The sequence below is a fragment of the Pempheris klunzingeri genome, chromosome 23 (assembly GCF_042242105.1).
Source record: "Pempheris klunzingeri isolate RE-2024b chromosome 23, fPemKlu1.hap1, whole genome shotgun sequence".
NCBI lineage: Eukaryota > Metazoa > Chordata > Actinopteri > Acropomatiformes > Pempheridae > Pempheris > Pempheris klunzingeri.
Genome location: NC_092034.1, coordinates 12,783,468 through 12,799,642, shown reverse-complemented (window position 1 = coordinate 12,799,642; position 16,175 = coordinate 12,783,468). Strand labels below are relative to the sequence as shown.

The 16,175-nt window shown below is 41.7% G+C and overlaps 2 protein-coding genes across 2 annotated transcripts; both read left to right on the top strand.

The window, feature by feature from the left end:
* Positions 1–3,292: 3,292 nt before the first annotated feature.
* On the top strand, positions 3,293–9,496 carry tmem88b (transmembrane protein 88 b). Its single transcript, XM_070854921.1, has 3 exons — positions 3,293–3,771; positions 6,052–6,453; positions 9,212–9,496. Exons 2-3 carry the CDS (start codon positions 6,058–6,060, stop codon positions 9,494–9,496), a joined length of 681 nt encoding a protein of 226 aa, XP_070711022.1. The 5' UTR covers positions 3,293–3,771; positions 6,052–6,057.
* A 3,109-nt stretch (positions 9,497–12,605) lies between these two features.
* LOC139222971 (calcium-binding protein 2-like) lies at positions 12,606–14,997 on the top strand. Its single transcript, XM_070854893.1, has 7 exons — positions 12,606–12,667; positions 12,916–13,051; positions 13,696–13,726; positions 14,034–14,177; positions 14,377–14,486; positions 14,633–14,780; positions 14,922–14,997. The coding sequence occupies exons 1-7, from the start codon at positions 12,606–12,608 to the stop codon at positions 14,948–14,950; spliced, it is 660 nt and encodes a 219-aa protein (XP_070710994.1). The 3' UTR covers positions 14,951–14,997.
* The last annotated feature ends 1,178 nt before the right edge of the window (positions 14,998–16,175 follow it).

Genomic DNA, 16,175 nt, shown 5'->3' with positions numbered 1-16,175 from the left:
AAAAAGTTTCCATTTAGACATCAGAATCCAGTAAGGAAGGAGACTGCTTGCAGCAAACCTTCACAGATAGAGCAGGAAACGGCAGGGAACAGTAACACACTGGCCAGACCTCAGTTTCCTCAATGATTCAATAGGGAGTCAAACAACACTTTTAAACTTTAAACACACAAGAAAAACACACTGCTCCATCTCACTGTATAAACTATGTTGCCCAACACAACCTCCTCCTTATTTTGCTTTTGCCATGTTGCAAAATCTATCACGTCCAGAAAAGAGAGAAAGAAACTTAGGTCATAGGTGCATAGTTCCTCTACATTCTGCGCCTGGAGGGATGTAAAAAATAGAGATGGTTACAATCATTAGTAGAAAGTTACAAGAAGCCTCAACGCTGTAGATTGTTGCTCTTACAGCAAAGTTTGACACGTGACCACACAACAGCTGAATGAAAGCTGCTCATTTGTCAAGAAGCGGCACATCAGAGAAAGCCATGCAGTCATAATGACACAGACTATTGTTTAAAACTCTAAGATAGCATCTCCATTGTCTTAAAAGTTCCAGTGAAAAGCGAATTATTTCACATTTATTAAACAAATGATTTCTGTGGCTTTAGATATAAACGTAGCTCGTCAGTATTTATATTTAGTGACATTCAATGTCTGTCAAAACAAAGTACTTGACTGGTCTGAAGCCAAATGCCATAATCCGAAATGTCTAAAATACTGTGGGCTTCATCAGAGGCTGCCTTGAAAGCTGCATCTGAGCCTGACTGTATGAAGTTCAGTGTTGCCTGACAAAGTGAGACAGTGCTGGCAGGTCACAGAGTCTTCAGGTCAGGTCAGAGGCCGCAGCGCCGGCAAAGGGACACAGCTTTACTGGACACACTGCAGGAAATCCTGCCTCAACCGCACAGGAAGACCACGTCCGTCCATCCATCTGTCCAGTCAGGTGATGAGGATCACAGGATGAACGCTCTTCCCTCCACAAAGACAAAATACTTCAGCAGTCCAATCACCACTACATGGTGTAATCATGATGGACAAAACTTTGAAGTTTGTTTATGCTGCTCTTGTTGAGCATGAGGGGAAAGATTATGTGGTAACTATTTCATCTGCGATGACAGGTTCCCCAAAGGAGAGCTTATGTGAACTCTGACAGTAGTGACATAACAGCAACACCAAATCAGAGGCTGCACTGAACAACAATGATAACGATCATCTCATGAAAGACAAGTCCATATACACCATCGCGCTGCAGAATACCGGCATTTTAGACCTGTATCTTCTACATTCACCGGATCTGCATGGGAACCAAAGACGGGCTGGAAGTAAACAAACACTGCAGGCTCAAAGCAGAGGGAAAAGGGCAGAAAATCAGGATCAGACAAGACTAATTAACTAGCTTCTGCTCTGATCTTTTCTTATCATTTAACTGATTACTGCCTTCCTTGATATCTTTGTTCTTCTTACTTTATCCTCCTTTTCTAATCCTTCATTCCAGAGAATTCAAGCTTCTGTCTACATCACATCTCCTGATAGTGCAAACATTTTATCATCCATTGTAAACAGTGCAGAGTGACGTCTCTTGCTTGGCTTCACAGCATTTCATATCTTTATATCATGGTACTGTGGCAAAACCCTCTGCTGCTCACCTTTCTTCACCCAGGGTTTATCCTCTGCTAGAATTAACGTAAATTTGAACCTCAAAATTTACACAATAGTACATTTCTTAGGCTCCACAGACAGAAATTTGTTATGCAGTGGTTTGCTCACTTCATTAATGTGTAGACTACAAACATTTTCAGCAGGATCATCTTGTTTAGTCTTAATCAACTAATTAATTTCAACCCAAAACCACAGGACTTGACAAAGCTAAACCTTAAGCTTCGAAACTTAATTCTAACAATGGGATGTTTTTAGAGCAGCAAGGTGACGAAGCGTTTAGAGAACATGTCCGCCAAGAGAAGCTAAAAGATCCCTACAGTGGGTTATTAGTTTAGGCATCCTGCAAAATCCGCTGGCTGATGAGCCTTTTTCACAGCAGACATTTTGACTTGTCCTAGTATTTTTCATACAGGTGTTGTTAACATTAACGATGAGCCAAGCACAGACAAGGCCAGCACCCTGAAACTAAAGCAGCTAAATGGAATTCAGCCATCATTCATTTGATCATCTACTCCTGGGCTTTTCCTTCTGTGACAAAACAAATTGTCCTCTGTGAAAAAGGCCAATTCTCCTTCACTCTGAGAGCATGCTTTAGTTTCAGCTTTTTCAATTCTCTAGCATTGGTTAACTTTTTTAAATATATATTTTTCAGTAGATTAATGGAAGCTGAACCTCAGTATTTCATAAATATACAAGCAAGCAAAACCTAAATGTACACTACAGATCTGTACTCCCACTGATGCACATGATTCATATTACTTTACAGCATATAACAGGAAGAGGGAGCTGTTCTTCCAAAGCAAACATATAAGGTTTCACACAGATGGTGAAGTTTAAGTGTGTCACTTATCACCATTTTCCTGTTATTCTAGCTGCTGACAAATGGATGAAGCAGCAGAGCACCACAGCGCTCACAGATACCATGAACATCTCTTATGAGAAAGAGGCTAAAGACAAGCTTCAATCCTGATTTTGTTCATGCTAATTAAACCTGAACATCATGAATACAACAATCTCAACTTAGCTGATATTGAAAATATTGAAATAATAAATCCTTATTAGAGAAAAAAAACATTCATAGATAAGTTTGTAGGAAGACAATCCAAGTGAGGCTTTTTCATTTGGTCAGACAGGGCATCTTGAACTCTCCTCCTTACATAGCTGAACTGAACAACGGTAAGTTTGCTGTATAAATGAACGCTGTTCCAGTGCGTTAAACACTTCAGCAGCACTTTTGGACTCTCATACAACCAAACATAAAAATTTATATGTTCAGCTCTGTGGTACCTCTTCACTACTACTCTTAACATACAAGTCTGTCTGTGCCACCCTTCCCCCTCATTTTCTGCTCTCCTGAACCTCAACTTATCAGGCAAGCCGCCTCACTCTGACCCCCAACACCCAGCCCCCACTGCAACAGGGACAGGGTGAAGGGGGGTGTAACATGTCCTGGATATGAGAGGTGGAATGCATGTGCTGAGAGGAGATGTTGGAGAAAGGAAGGGGGGCTGATAAGCCTGGTGGGTGGAGAGAGAGAGTGGGATGGATGCAGGGCGAGCAGAAGGAGGGAGGGAAGGAGAGACAGCGCTGTGGATTCAGTCGGGGGTGGGGGGTAAATAGGAGGGCGGACAGATAAAAGTTTGACATACTTAAGACAAAGACCACAGAAAGTGAGTAGAGTTGTTTTCAGCAGCTGAGAAGAGAGCGTCTCTGCGTTCCTGCCTCATCACAACAGCACAGGAATTTGATGTTGCATGTGGAAAAGAAAAAGAAACTCTGGGACATAATCAGCTCCACTGACAACTCTGGATAGTGGAGAGAAGAAACAGCAGGAGAGCAGAGCTGCAGGAAGCCAACATACCACCACTAGACAGATAAGGCTTTAGGAGGGAACCTCCAAAAACACACCAAAAGCTATTTCAACTTCACGCAGGGAGGGAAAGTGCAAACCTGTTTCTAGAACGGGTCAGGATTGGAGGGATAGAGAAAAACTAGAAGGGCTCTGTGAGGAGAGACTGACTGGACCAAAGTGGTTTTGAGAAGAAGTGAGAAAAGCAGCAACAATCTGGAGGGCGAACAGCAAGAGGTCCACCTTGCTCCCCAGCACAATGTAAGTACAAGAGCAGCTGGACCACTCAGACACACTTAAATCCTATTATGATTCCATCACTGATGTGTCCTTATACTCCTGCTTACAGTGACAGTGAGAGTTACAGGAACGTATCTACTACTGTTGTTCAATGTAAAGAGACAGGAGCCCTGAGAAACATAGCATTAATTACTTCAGCAGCTTTGTTCCAGACAATAGAATAATAGAACAATAGAAAATCTCTCTGCAGCATCCAACCTTGATGACACTATAAAAACTAGCGAAGCATCTATGATTTAGAATCAATCAAGATGATGTTCTAGGTGCCAACATGAAACCATGTGGCAGCTGCTTTAACTTCATTGCACAATATTTCCTGATTTAGAAATCCTTCATTTGGGACAAACAATGCCATGACTTGTTATTCACAGAAATGATACTCAAACAATATTAAGAACAGTGAGTAAAATGGGTGGAGTGCCTGAATGTATTTTCAGTAAGGGGCACAATGAGTCACCTCACACATGCCTGTATGCATATACACTTTCCTGCCAGTCCTTCCTGCGTGACCTTCAACCCTAAAACAGCACTTGAGACAACAATAGGAGACAGACGTGGAAAATAAACAACGCTGAAGCAGCCAGAATCGTAAATAATGTCTTCCGCTGTCAATTCTGATATTCCGTCAATGTGAAACAGAAGCAGGATCGGAGGTGTTCTTACTGATATCCACTAAATTTCAGTTTCAGGTAAACATTTGCCCTATAGATACCAAAACGAGGCTAAGAGTGTTTCTGTGCAGAGACACTATATGGGGTTGCTAGCTGATCTAACAGACAGTAACCCTCATAGGGCTGGATGAAGCAGCCGTTTCACTAGACCCTTGGAGGGGATTGGTTCTGCTTGGGCCAGCTGAGCAACGTCCACAGGACAGAGAACATAGAGAGAGCTAGGCTCCACATTGGCAAAGGCGTTCAGCTGTTTCAGCAGCAGTAGCTTTTGCCTACACAAGTAATGCTTTAAAATATCACCCACCACAACCACTAAGACAGGTGTAGTCCCCTGTTGGCCCCTAAAACTTCAGTAATTTATTCTGGCATCTCAGCGCCTCTTGTTGTCACATGTAAACATCTTAAGCAAGCAAATTACTGAGATTTACCACCATTGGAATATAACAAGCATTCATACAGGATTCCTTAAAGCAAAATATCTTCAAATTAGTAGTAAGGATTGCATATGTAAAAGTACTTATTGGGGGGACTAAAAAGGAAAGACTGACAGGTTGACATTATGTCATTAGCTTTATGGCAGCTGACCTGGTCCTATTACTCAGACATGTCCCCTGTCTGGCTAGGGCATCACAGTCTCATGACCTGTGAGCGGTGAGGATATCCTGAACCAGACACAGCTGCGTACTGCATACAATGTGTCCCAATGCCAAATACACGCAAACTAAAGGAGCTTGGATCACAGCAGACCTTACATGGAGGACTTTGTTTCACAACTTCAAAATATGAACTTTGAAAGACTGTTGACGCCAACACCTCTTATATGAAACTATTAAACATGCTATGCTTTGACATTACTAATTGTCAGGCTGATAACTTATTTGAGAGCAAAAACATCTGATAAACATTTTACTTTAAAACGAACATTTGTTGATAAGCAGCACTATTATTTCTGGCCAAAGTGTACAGTGCTGTGCAGGACATTTTGCAGTTAAAACAAAGATTTTAATGTATAAACTGTACAGTAAATGTACTGAGGTGGCACAATGTCAGCATCATATTATGTTAAGTGCAACAGCTACTGCATCTGAACTTCTGTCTTTAATACTATCTCTATTTAACTCACATGCTTGACAACACATATAAACACAAACACACGTGCAGACAACACCCACTTTTACACAAACAGACTTTGATGCCAGTTAACCTTCATCTCTCTGCTACACAAACCACATATAGCAATTATGGGCCCTTTTCCTTCTGGCCAATCAGCTCTCTGATAATCATCACCGCACAGACGGCATCACACAACGGTAGCTTCCTGACAGATAAAACCTCCGCTTTGAAGAGTGGACTTTGGTGCCATAGTTACATAATACTTTTGAACCGAATCAGACTCCGGGACTCATCCAGTCCTTTATGATGGGTTTCCCACAAATGTAGTCTCCACACACACTAATGACCAACATTTTCTAAACACCTGCAGTAGCACATACAATTCTCTCCAAGTCACTGATTCTGCTCACATTACTGTTTCCACCTCAAACTGTTAAGTTTATTTTTCTGCCCACAGTTCACTATGAGTATGACTGGTACTTTAGAGAAGGGGGCCCACCACCAGGCCTTGGACCTGTCCGAAGAACTGCCGCCTCACCACCACCATCACCACATCAACCACCATCATCTTCACCACTCCAACTCCCTGGCCTCCACCACCGCTGTGGGTGGGGGCAGAGAAACACCTTCACGTGTGGTCGTACCTCCTCCGTATTCTGCAGCTGAGAGCGGCGGTGGGGGCAGTGATGCTCCTTTGGAGCTGCGGGGGTCCCTGGACTGCTGGGCCTGCTCGGTGCTGGTGACGGCTCAGAACCTGGTTATTGCAACGATCAACGCCTGCCTCGCTGGACTGGTGTTTGGGACCATCCTGACGCCAGCCATAGTCATGGTGGTGTTTGGCTTCCTCTGCCACTCTACAGTAAGACCAGGGGACATGGGCAAAGGGTGGATGAGGAAGTGTGAGCATGATGAAGGATTTTGATTTACATTTGAGCATAGCCAGTGACCAGTCACACTCTAAGAGCCTAACTGGCTAATTACTCAGAGCATAGCATGATTGTTCACTTGTTTTGCTAGTTCGCTAGTTTCCAGTTCCAGACTTACTTTACTCAACACGAGCATACAGACATTTGGAGCCAACTACTGTGCAGAAATCAGATACAATTTAAAGTTTAATTATTAAAGTATTAAGCCATCATACACATAATTCACCTCTAATATTTACTCAGAGAATATCGCCATGCCCTCATTTGATCTCAACGTCCAACAGACATTTGTGCTTGCATTTTAGTACTAAATGTTTACACATCTAATGCTGCATTTGCTGCATCTAATCAAAAGATGAGTGGAGGGAGATGGCTACATCCATGTTTTTATGAAACATCCAGAAGACCTAATCTCATAACTTTGATCCAGAGGTTTGAAATGATTATGCCTGGGGCTCAGGGTTGGGTTTGGCTCCATCAGTGATGAGAGGTTTTATAATCAGATAAGTTTGAGGTTTCCTCAGATGTTGAGGAGATGGGTGAACTGGAAGGGGGAGAGGGGCCGGGAGTCTAGGGAGCCAGACGTCAAAGCACAAAAGTTGACGACTGCCTCATAGCTAGTTGTGGATTAAAGGACACGTGGGAACAGACAAATATGAAAATGCCCAGAATATGATGAGAACAACTGAAAATATAAGATAAGACTCAAACTAAAACAGTCGAGCTGATCTGTTAGTCAGTAAGAACTATCCTAGGCTACGCCAAAAAGCCATCATGGTTCACAGAGTTTTAATGCATACCAATGGCATTTCTGTGGGCCAACGACCTCCTTAATGACCAGAGAGACCAGGATTCTCTCTGTTCTCCTGCTCTCTCACAATTAGACCTCATGTGACAGCAGCTTAGAGAGGGATTAACCAGGACCTGGGAGGATAGAGAGAGGGGGAGACATGAAAAAAGAAAGGGGTGAGAAGTAGAAAAAGACAGGTGGGAAACATTATGTATATTTTTTAAATATTTGAGGGTATTCTGTTTGCAAAAGTCTTCCAGAAACACACCCAACATAATATTTCACATGAGCAAAAACAAGCCCTCCATTTCTACTTTCAACCTAGCTTAGATCTGGAACCATACAGGAGGCCTCTGAGTAAAAACAAACATGGGCATACTTGTGAGTCTTATCTGTTACTGCTCCAACCCTCAAAGCTTGACTGGACCCTCCTTTACCCTTTACTTTTTTTTTTTTTTAACCATGTACTGTAGTTTAAATCATCCCTATCACTTGCTCACGCTTTGCCTCCCAACTTAATGTTTGCCTTCCATCTCTAGCTGGCATTTCTCTCCGGCCAACTACATTTATCAGGATCACATCACTATATTTTCAATTTAATTCAATTTCAGATTTTACTGAACTGCTTTTCATTATGTAACTACTAAAATAATACAATTATCCCCTAAAAGGTCAATGAACCAAACAACAACTCTGTCCTTCTTGAAGTGTCTTTTTGGTGATAAGTGATTTTTTTACAGATAAAATGTTAACTTTGTTATGTATGATGTACCTTTCCAGTGGAGCTATTACCTTGTCACCATGCCCTCTACCACAATAATTACTGTTCTCCCCCTGGGCTCCTCAGCCCTGCAGACCTTCTGTCCTCCCTGCACTTTCCTTATGCACTCAAATGTTCACTTCATCCTTCATGGGATGATAAGGATGATTCAGGCCTGCTGTCTCTCCCACACTCAAGCCTGGACCCTCCTACCTTCTCTCCCACTCTCCCTGCACTTTTACACACAGTGTCTACTAATCTGCGAGTCAGAGGTTCAAAGGTTTCACAGTAGTTTCTACTGAGATTTGTTATTTTTGTCAAAATTAAAAATTCATTCATTGATTCAGTTAATGTGTGTGTATGAGTGTGAGAGAGTGTTATACCAACGAGTGTCCGTCTTCACCTCGTACACACATACCACATGGAGCACATCATCTGCTGTCCTTATCTGTTCTTTTCTGCACTTGACATAACTGGTGTTCTACGTGTTCAAACACAACTTTTAACACTGAATAAACCAAATGCTGCCCAATCTGTGGTGCAACTCCAGGCCCATTCTAAAACATCTGCCTGACATTTGGATATCTCAGGCATTAGATGTACAGGACAAATACCGTGTCTAATCTGCATTACTGCTGCATATTTTACAAAGACATCTCATACAGCACAGCTGTATCATTGTTACATCATCATCTACTGGACACTGCTGAAGAGTCTTAGACAACACAGGCCTTTTCAGTTGCCGGACCAGCTGCCCCCTGACCTGTGGCCTTTGCTCTCAGAATGAATAAACACAAGACCATACTACATTCACATCCCAAAACAGGACTGTGACTGGATAGAATCCAGTTTGATACTCTGACGGCAGGAAGATGATTGGGGAAAGAGTAGTACTTGTTATTACAATTACTACTCTGGAGGTGGGCTTGAGCAAGGCCAAGGAGTTGCTCCAGAGGAGCTGCTTAGTGGACAACTGGGGTTATAGTTACATTAAACAACGTCCAGGTGTGAATGTGTGTGAATGTGTTGATTCCTGAAAATGCATTCCTCTGGCCAAAGAAGGGTTTAAAAACTGTAGACAGGGTGAGCATCAAACTCACCTCAACAAAACTGAACTGCTGTCCTCCTCTCGTCTCCCCAGGTCCGCCCTCATGGGACGACCCCGTACTGCTCAGACCTGCTAACTGACGGAGGCTGTGTGGCTCTGCTGGTGGTGGGCTTCCTTTTGGTCACCCCTCTGCTGGTCCTGGCGTTGGCTGCATACTGCCGCCTGGCACGACACCTCCAGCTGGGCCTGTGCTTCATCCCGTACAGCCGTGCCGTGTACAAGAACCTGCCCGCCACCCAGCACCGTGGCCTGGGCACCGGCTGCTGTGGGGGCCGAGATGGAGCCGATGGTAGTGGGAAAGGAAAGGTCTGGGTGTGAGTAAAAGGGGGGGGGGGGGGGGGGGGACCATTAGATGAAAAGTATGAAGGGAACTGAACAAGAGGGTGGAGGGCTGTATGGGATGACTAAGAAAAGGCAGTGGATGCAAGGAACAGCAAAGTGTATACCACAGAATGGAGGAAGTCATAAAATGGCATCCTGGGGGACAAGTTACATTGTTATGAATACTGACTAATGACTAATGAATAATTACTCCCTGTGCCTTAACGTCAGAGCAACATTACTGCTCGTTCAGAGAAAGCGGAACATGGTGTACAAAGGAGTTTTGCTAGTTGGTATTGTTCCATTTGACAAACTTCCACTTGTTACTGGAATTTTTACCACTTTTGTAATTTTCCAGTTAAAAAAAATGGCGCCTTTAAGCAGGACTACAAATACAGCATGTATTCTCCAGGCGAAATAATTAATAAAAAAAATGGTCAAATGAATATTATCTCATGTAATCGAGTCAGTAAATCCAGAATGACTGATTAAGACTGGTGTTGAACAAAGAGCAAATTGGTTATACTTAAATTGTCATCATAAAAAATAAAGCTTCTAATCAGACTTTGCTGAATTAATCGTGGGGAATAGGAAAACATTTATTTTTACTATGAAACATGTTTGTCTAATGTAGTTTCCTGTTAAATTGTTGCAAACTGTGACTTTCTCATGTAGCTTCGTTTTTATAAATAAAGTTTTTGGATTCAGCGTGAGTCATGTCTGTCCTGTTTTGGCATGACGTGGGTGGCTAGTGTCTACTACTGGGGAAAGTAAGGGATTATGTAAGGTTGTTCCTATTTAGAGAGCGAACATGTGAATGTACACACAGTTCAAAAACACTTCCGTGTGCAACGGGACTTTTCCGTGGAAACTCTCACTATTGTTAGAACATGTCTCTTGAGAAATCAGGTCTGAAGTATGATCACAGTGGAATTTGTAAAATGCAGGTAGGTAAAGGAGAGCAGGTAGGTAAAGGAGAGCAGGTAGGTAAAGGAGAGCAGGTAGGGAAAGGAGAGCAGGTAGGTAAAGGAGAGCAGGTAGGGGAAGGGGTTGTGACAAGGCGGACAAAACCTCGACTGTGGTCTGCTTGACAGTGTGTAGCTAATGTCTCCCCCCAGCGGTGGAGGAGTGGAACAACACAAGACAAAAAACACTGCTTGTAAAATCATACATGTATCATAATTAGTAATAAGTAATATACTGCATATATGTTGCATATAAAATGAAATGGGGATATTTTGTCGAAACCGTTTTGGCTTGTGACCACATGCAAACGTAATAATAACTATTTGCAGGCATTCACAGGATGCACATGTCTACCTGTTGTGAAAGACTAATTTTTCCTTCTCGGACTGATTGATCTGAATATGTTTTTTAAGTTTTGAGAAGGTAAATGTGTGTACATACATGTGTATGAAGAAGAAGTGGCAAAAACTCCTTTATTCAAAGTATTTGTGTAATGACGTCATTCCTTCCTGTTCCTTGTATTTTTTTGGTATACTTTGTCATTAAGAAAAGGGACAGGTTGACACATGCACTGAAAAGAGTTAAGTCCATACTGTGTGCATACTAACTTCCACACCAAGTGCTCAAGCTGTAAAGACAAATACACCTTGAGGTGAACTTTTTTTTCTGTAAACAGTGTCACAGCTCTTGTCAATCGGATATAAATGTCTTTTTACCCTGTCATATCTTTAGTGTCATAAAGTGAAATGTCTAACTATGACTATTAATAACTACAGTTCCAATAACGTTACCAAAACATTTCTTCTACTCTGTCCCGCTTTTATTTCAGCTGCTCCACTGTTAACAAATGACCTAATGAGTTTTGGCGCCATCTGGTGGAAAATAACATTGGTGTCGTACTTTGGGAGGAACAGGCGGTTTAAATGATAATATGACAGTTACCTCAAAAAAAAAAGTCACATTTTATCACCCTCAAGTGCAACTGTGTCGGTACAAAACGGTTTAAAACAAGTTCGTTTTTAAAAGCTACATAAACTTCATATCTTTTATCCTGTCGGCAAACTCACCTGGGATGAAGAAAGTTGATGGCCGCCGTTGACGACATGACAGCCGGTCCGCTAAAGGTTTGTCCTCCAGCAGGAAACGATGTGTTCCACATAAATACAGTCCAGGCTCCAGCACCTTTCCTAATATAAAGAGTAATACTGCCTGTGTTGAGCACAGGCATCATCAACATCAGGTCACATCAGACATCAGGGAAAAACTAATTAGCTGAGGGAGCGCACGTGCGCCGTGCAGGATTCGGAGGTTAAAGGACAAGTACACATTTTCTGCAGCCATGACACGTCTGTGTGTTGCTTTGGAAATATTATGGGTCTGTTGATAAAAACATGGTCAAGAGAGGATGACAAAGACTAACTCTACAGTGTATTTAGAGTGATGAACAGAAAATTAGAGCTGATAAAGTCTCTGATTGGTTAGGATCTATGAGTAACATGCCTGCAGTTTTATTGACAGCACTGCTGGATGAAGAGCATGCACTGGCATGAGTTTATGCATGTGATTGAATATGTTTTCAAGTGTTTAAATCAGCCAGCATGTGAATTCTGTGTCCTCCCAATGATCAAAGCCACCAGAAACACCACTGCAGAGCCAGTGAAAACCTGAAAATCAGCCCTGCAAGGCTGAAGGGCCAGTGGGAAAACCTTGTGAAAATTAAAGGCTCACTGCAGTTGCAAAAGATGCCTAAAGCTGGGGTTTGAAGGAGGAGGAAACTGACTGGGGGGGGGGGGGTCACATCAGTCACACTGCCGCTCCACGTTGTGCTTTCTAATCGTTGGCTGCACGTTTAGCCAGGTAATTACCTGTTAAGCCTCTCTGATGGAAGGAGGTCAAGAGGAGAAGGAAAAACAGAAAAGGCAGGATAGAGTGCAGCCATCACAGTGCTGGAGGAGGACGAGAGGAGCTGTGCTGCTCTACTTGTTTTCTTTTCTCATCATTTAGGAGAGGGAATCAAGGTAAGAAACATGCAGAGTTTTGATATCTAAGATGATGGAGATAGCTGGGAAATCAAAGGTGACATGACTACACTGTAACTAGCACATGCAGAGTGAATGTTATGTTCCTGTCTATCCACAGCATGTCCAAGGCAGAAGAGAGGACGCTCTCCACTTCGTCTATCGACTCAGCCTCAACAGACGGGTACGGTTAGATTCATGCTTAATTTCTGTTTTCTGTGTGACAGACAATCCAGTTTTAGCAAAGCCTCAGTCTAATCTTCAGTTGGCCTTCCACCAAATACAACGAAAGGGGAAAAAACGGTCTGCTAAGGTTCTGCTGATATGCACTGAATGGTTGGGAAAAGTTTTCACTGTATAATCCAGGTGTTGACATGGAAGGAATGCATTTGCTCTTTTTGCTATTTATTGTTTGATTTTTCCACGTTGTAGCAAAAATGGCACCCCCAAGGATTCCCCTGCAACTTCAGTCTCTGAATCACCCAAGAAATCTTCAAAGAAATCCAAAAAATCCACTGAGAGTATGAACAAAGTCTACAACTCTGTGCTCAACAGTGTTTTCGGGGCGGTAAGTAGCTGACACCCACACTTTGGGATTTAAATGTACTGTGTAGTTGCACTGGATGTGGCCATCCTTGGCTACCTCACCTCTGCTGCTGTCCTGTGACCTTTGACCTGTGCTGCAACGCACTGTTGAATCAGTTGAAGCTAAAGCTGAACTGTGATTTCTCTTTTTTACCTTCAACACCAGTTCCCTCATTCTTTCCCCATTTACAACACACAACCCAGCTGCTCACCACCAGCTTCTTCAACTCAGACATCAGAGTGAGAAGTGAGGAGGAAGTCTGACAGCATTCTTACAGTTTAGTTCCTGATCTTTCTCGAGCTGCTGTCACTAAGCCTGGTGTGTGTCTGTAGTATTAGTGGCTCATGAGTTGAGGCTTACTGCCTCACTTCGTTAGGGTTATCCACATGAAGAGCAAACACCTGGTGGATCACCTTAAAAAATACTGACCTTTTTTATTACACATTAGTATTGCTCTAAATGTTATGAATCTTTGACATTTAAAGCAGTTCAGTTGTTTTCAAATTAAAAAAACATTTCAAGATACTCAGTAGTTTTTAGTATTAGTATTGGAAAGTGTACAATGATCTTCTAAATTACAAAAATACATTCATATCTCCACGTGTGTTTCATTACTGTTTCTGCAGGAGAGAGAATTAGCTCAGGCTGAGTTGGACGGTAAGTGTCGCTGCCACAGCTCAATCTCTAAGCCTAAAACCCTGAGTAAAATACTGTATCACACATGGACATTACAATGCATGTCAGAAACAGATTTTTCTTCTAATATTGTAATTGAAGAACACACACTTACATTCAGTAACAAAGTCTTCATGGATTGTAAAAGTTGACATTTTGGTTGTTACAGTAAATTTGTCCCTTTTGGGTTTTTAAATTTGTAAATCTGCAGCAGTGGTATAATCCTCGAGTATTTTGCCCTGATACACCACTTGTGGAACTCTTCGTGATCCCGGACCTTTCTTAACAGAGCTGCAAGAAGCCTTCAAAGAGTTTGACTACGATCAAGATGGATACCTGAACTACAAAGATGTGGCTGAGTGCATGAGGACCATGGGATACATGCCCACTGAAATGGAGCTGCTGGAGATAGTACAACAAATCAAGATGAGAAGTGAGCTGATGACAAAAAATATACAATATATTAAGAAATATACAGAATACAAACACACAGTGGCTATGAAATATTCATTATGCATCAATTTTGAATAGTTTATTTTTCAAAATAAATAATAATGATAATAAATGAAGGATGTGAATGCCACTGAGCCCGTTTTCCCTTTGCTGGCTACTCATGTCTCTGCTCTCCACAGTGGGCGGGTTAATGGATTTTGAGGACTTTATTGAACTGATGGGACCCAGGATGATGGGAGAGACTGCTGACATGCTGGGACTCAAAGAGCTCCAATCAGCCTTTGTACAGGTCAGTCAGCCATTAGTAAAACAGTCCACGAAGTTACTACATTAGAAGAGAGAAAAGGTTATATAACATGAGCTGATTATTAATTGGATAAATTATAACAAATAAACAAACATCCTCCTGCGTTGTCTACACTTTGATTTTAAAAGTTTGACCTCGATGGAGATGGAAAGATCAACCAGGAAGAGATGAAGGAGGCGATCAAGACGCTGCTGGGGGAGAAGCTGAAGAAAGGAGAACTGGAGGAGATCTTAAAGGAGCTGGACATAAATGCAGACGGAAACATTGATTTTGAAGGTGAGAACAAGACGATACAAAGAATCTTTCACATTTTCTGCATGTGCACTAGGCTCTAAACACCACGGGCCCTTTGCTGTTAAGTCAGATGAACTCAGCACTGACTCCACTCTGTTTTGTCTTCTCTCTCCTCCTCTTCAGAGTTTGTGATGATGCTGTCCATTCGCTAGCTGCTGAAAAGACTGACAACAAGGACACTCAATCGTCTAAATTATTCCACACATAGTTAATACAACTACGACCAGACACTGAGAAGTTGGTACTGTTTGTAATGTAGGTATAGACATAATGTGTGCCTGTGCTAACTGTAAAAATGATGTATGGCATCAACTGGATGCTGTAAAGAAAGAGTTATTTTGGTAGATTCATGAACTTAATGCAGTAAAATAATATGTAAATAAAATTGAAATGTTTTGCTATTTTAATAAAAATGATGTGCATTTTCTAAACTTGACTTTCACTTAAACAACATGACACTACTGTAATATAATACAGTATAATAAGTAACTGAATGGACTGATCACATTCAAACCTCTCAAACAGACTTTATTCCAAAAACAAGTCTTTTATTACCTCCAGGTCAAACAAAATGAAAATGATAATGTCAATGTCTTCTAGATAATATAAGTTAAATATAAATTAAGTTTATTGTCAATTGTTAACAACAATGCAGCTTTGAGCTTTGTCAGGTCTACTGTCTTTAGTATTACAGAAGCATTTGCAAAAACCACGGTGTAGGGGTGCAAGTCACATTTCAGAATAAAATCCCACATCGGGCCCATGTTTGATGGTGGCACTGGAACCATCCAGAAGCAGAACTTATCTTCTATTTGAAAATCTGAAAGCTTAACACCACTGGTAACTTAATCTGCTTATTATTATAACATCAAACTATATGCGCACACAATTCAGAAAGATCTGCAACATGCAGCACATGTAATTTGCTGAAATGAAAGTCTCGTTGTAAGACAAGAAAAACTCCTGAAAAGCATAAAGTCACACTGGAATCAGTGTTTCACAGGAGGAGAAGAGATGGACGAGGCACTGCTGTCACAGGAGTCGGGGAGTGGGCTTTAACGCACAGTCAGAATTTTATCTGTTGTTTTTCTTCTCAAAACAAACTTGATAAAGTCACATTATTTGTTCACAGTTGCAACAATATAACTTTGCTGTTTTTTGTCAGCCTTCAGTTCATCCTCAAGCTGTAAAAACAACATATGTCACATTAAATATATCATTCCTCACAGACCCCATTAACTTCTGTGGCAGACTGTGTCAGCATGTATGTGCTAAAAGCTGTCATAAAATGACACTCACCAAGAACGTAGATATTGCACTCTGTCTTTGAGTTAAAGTAAATTTTGTCTCAAACCTGAAAATCATGAATGGGCAAAA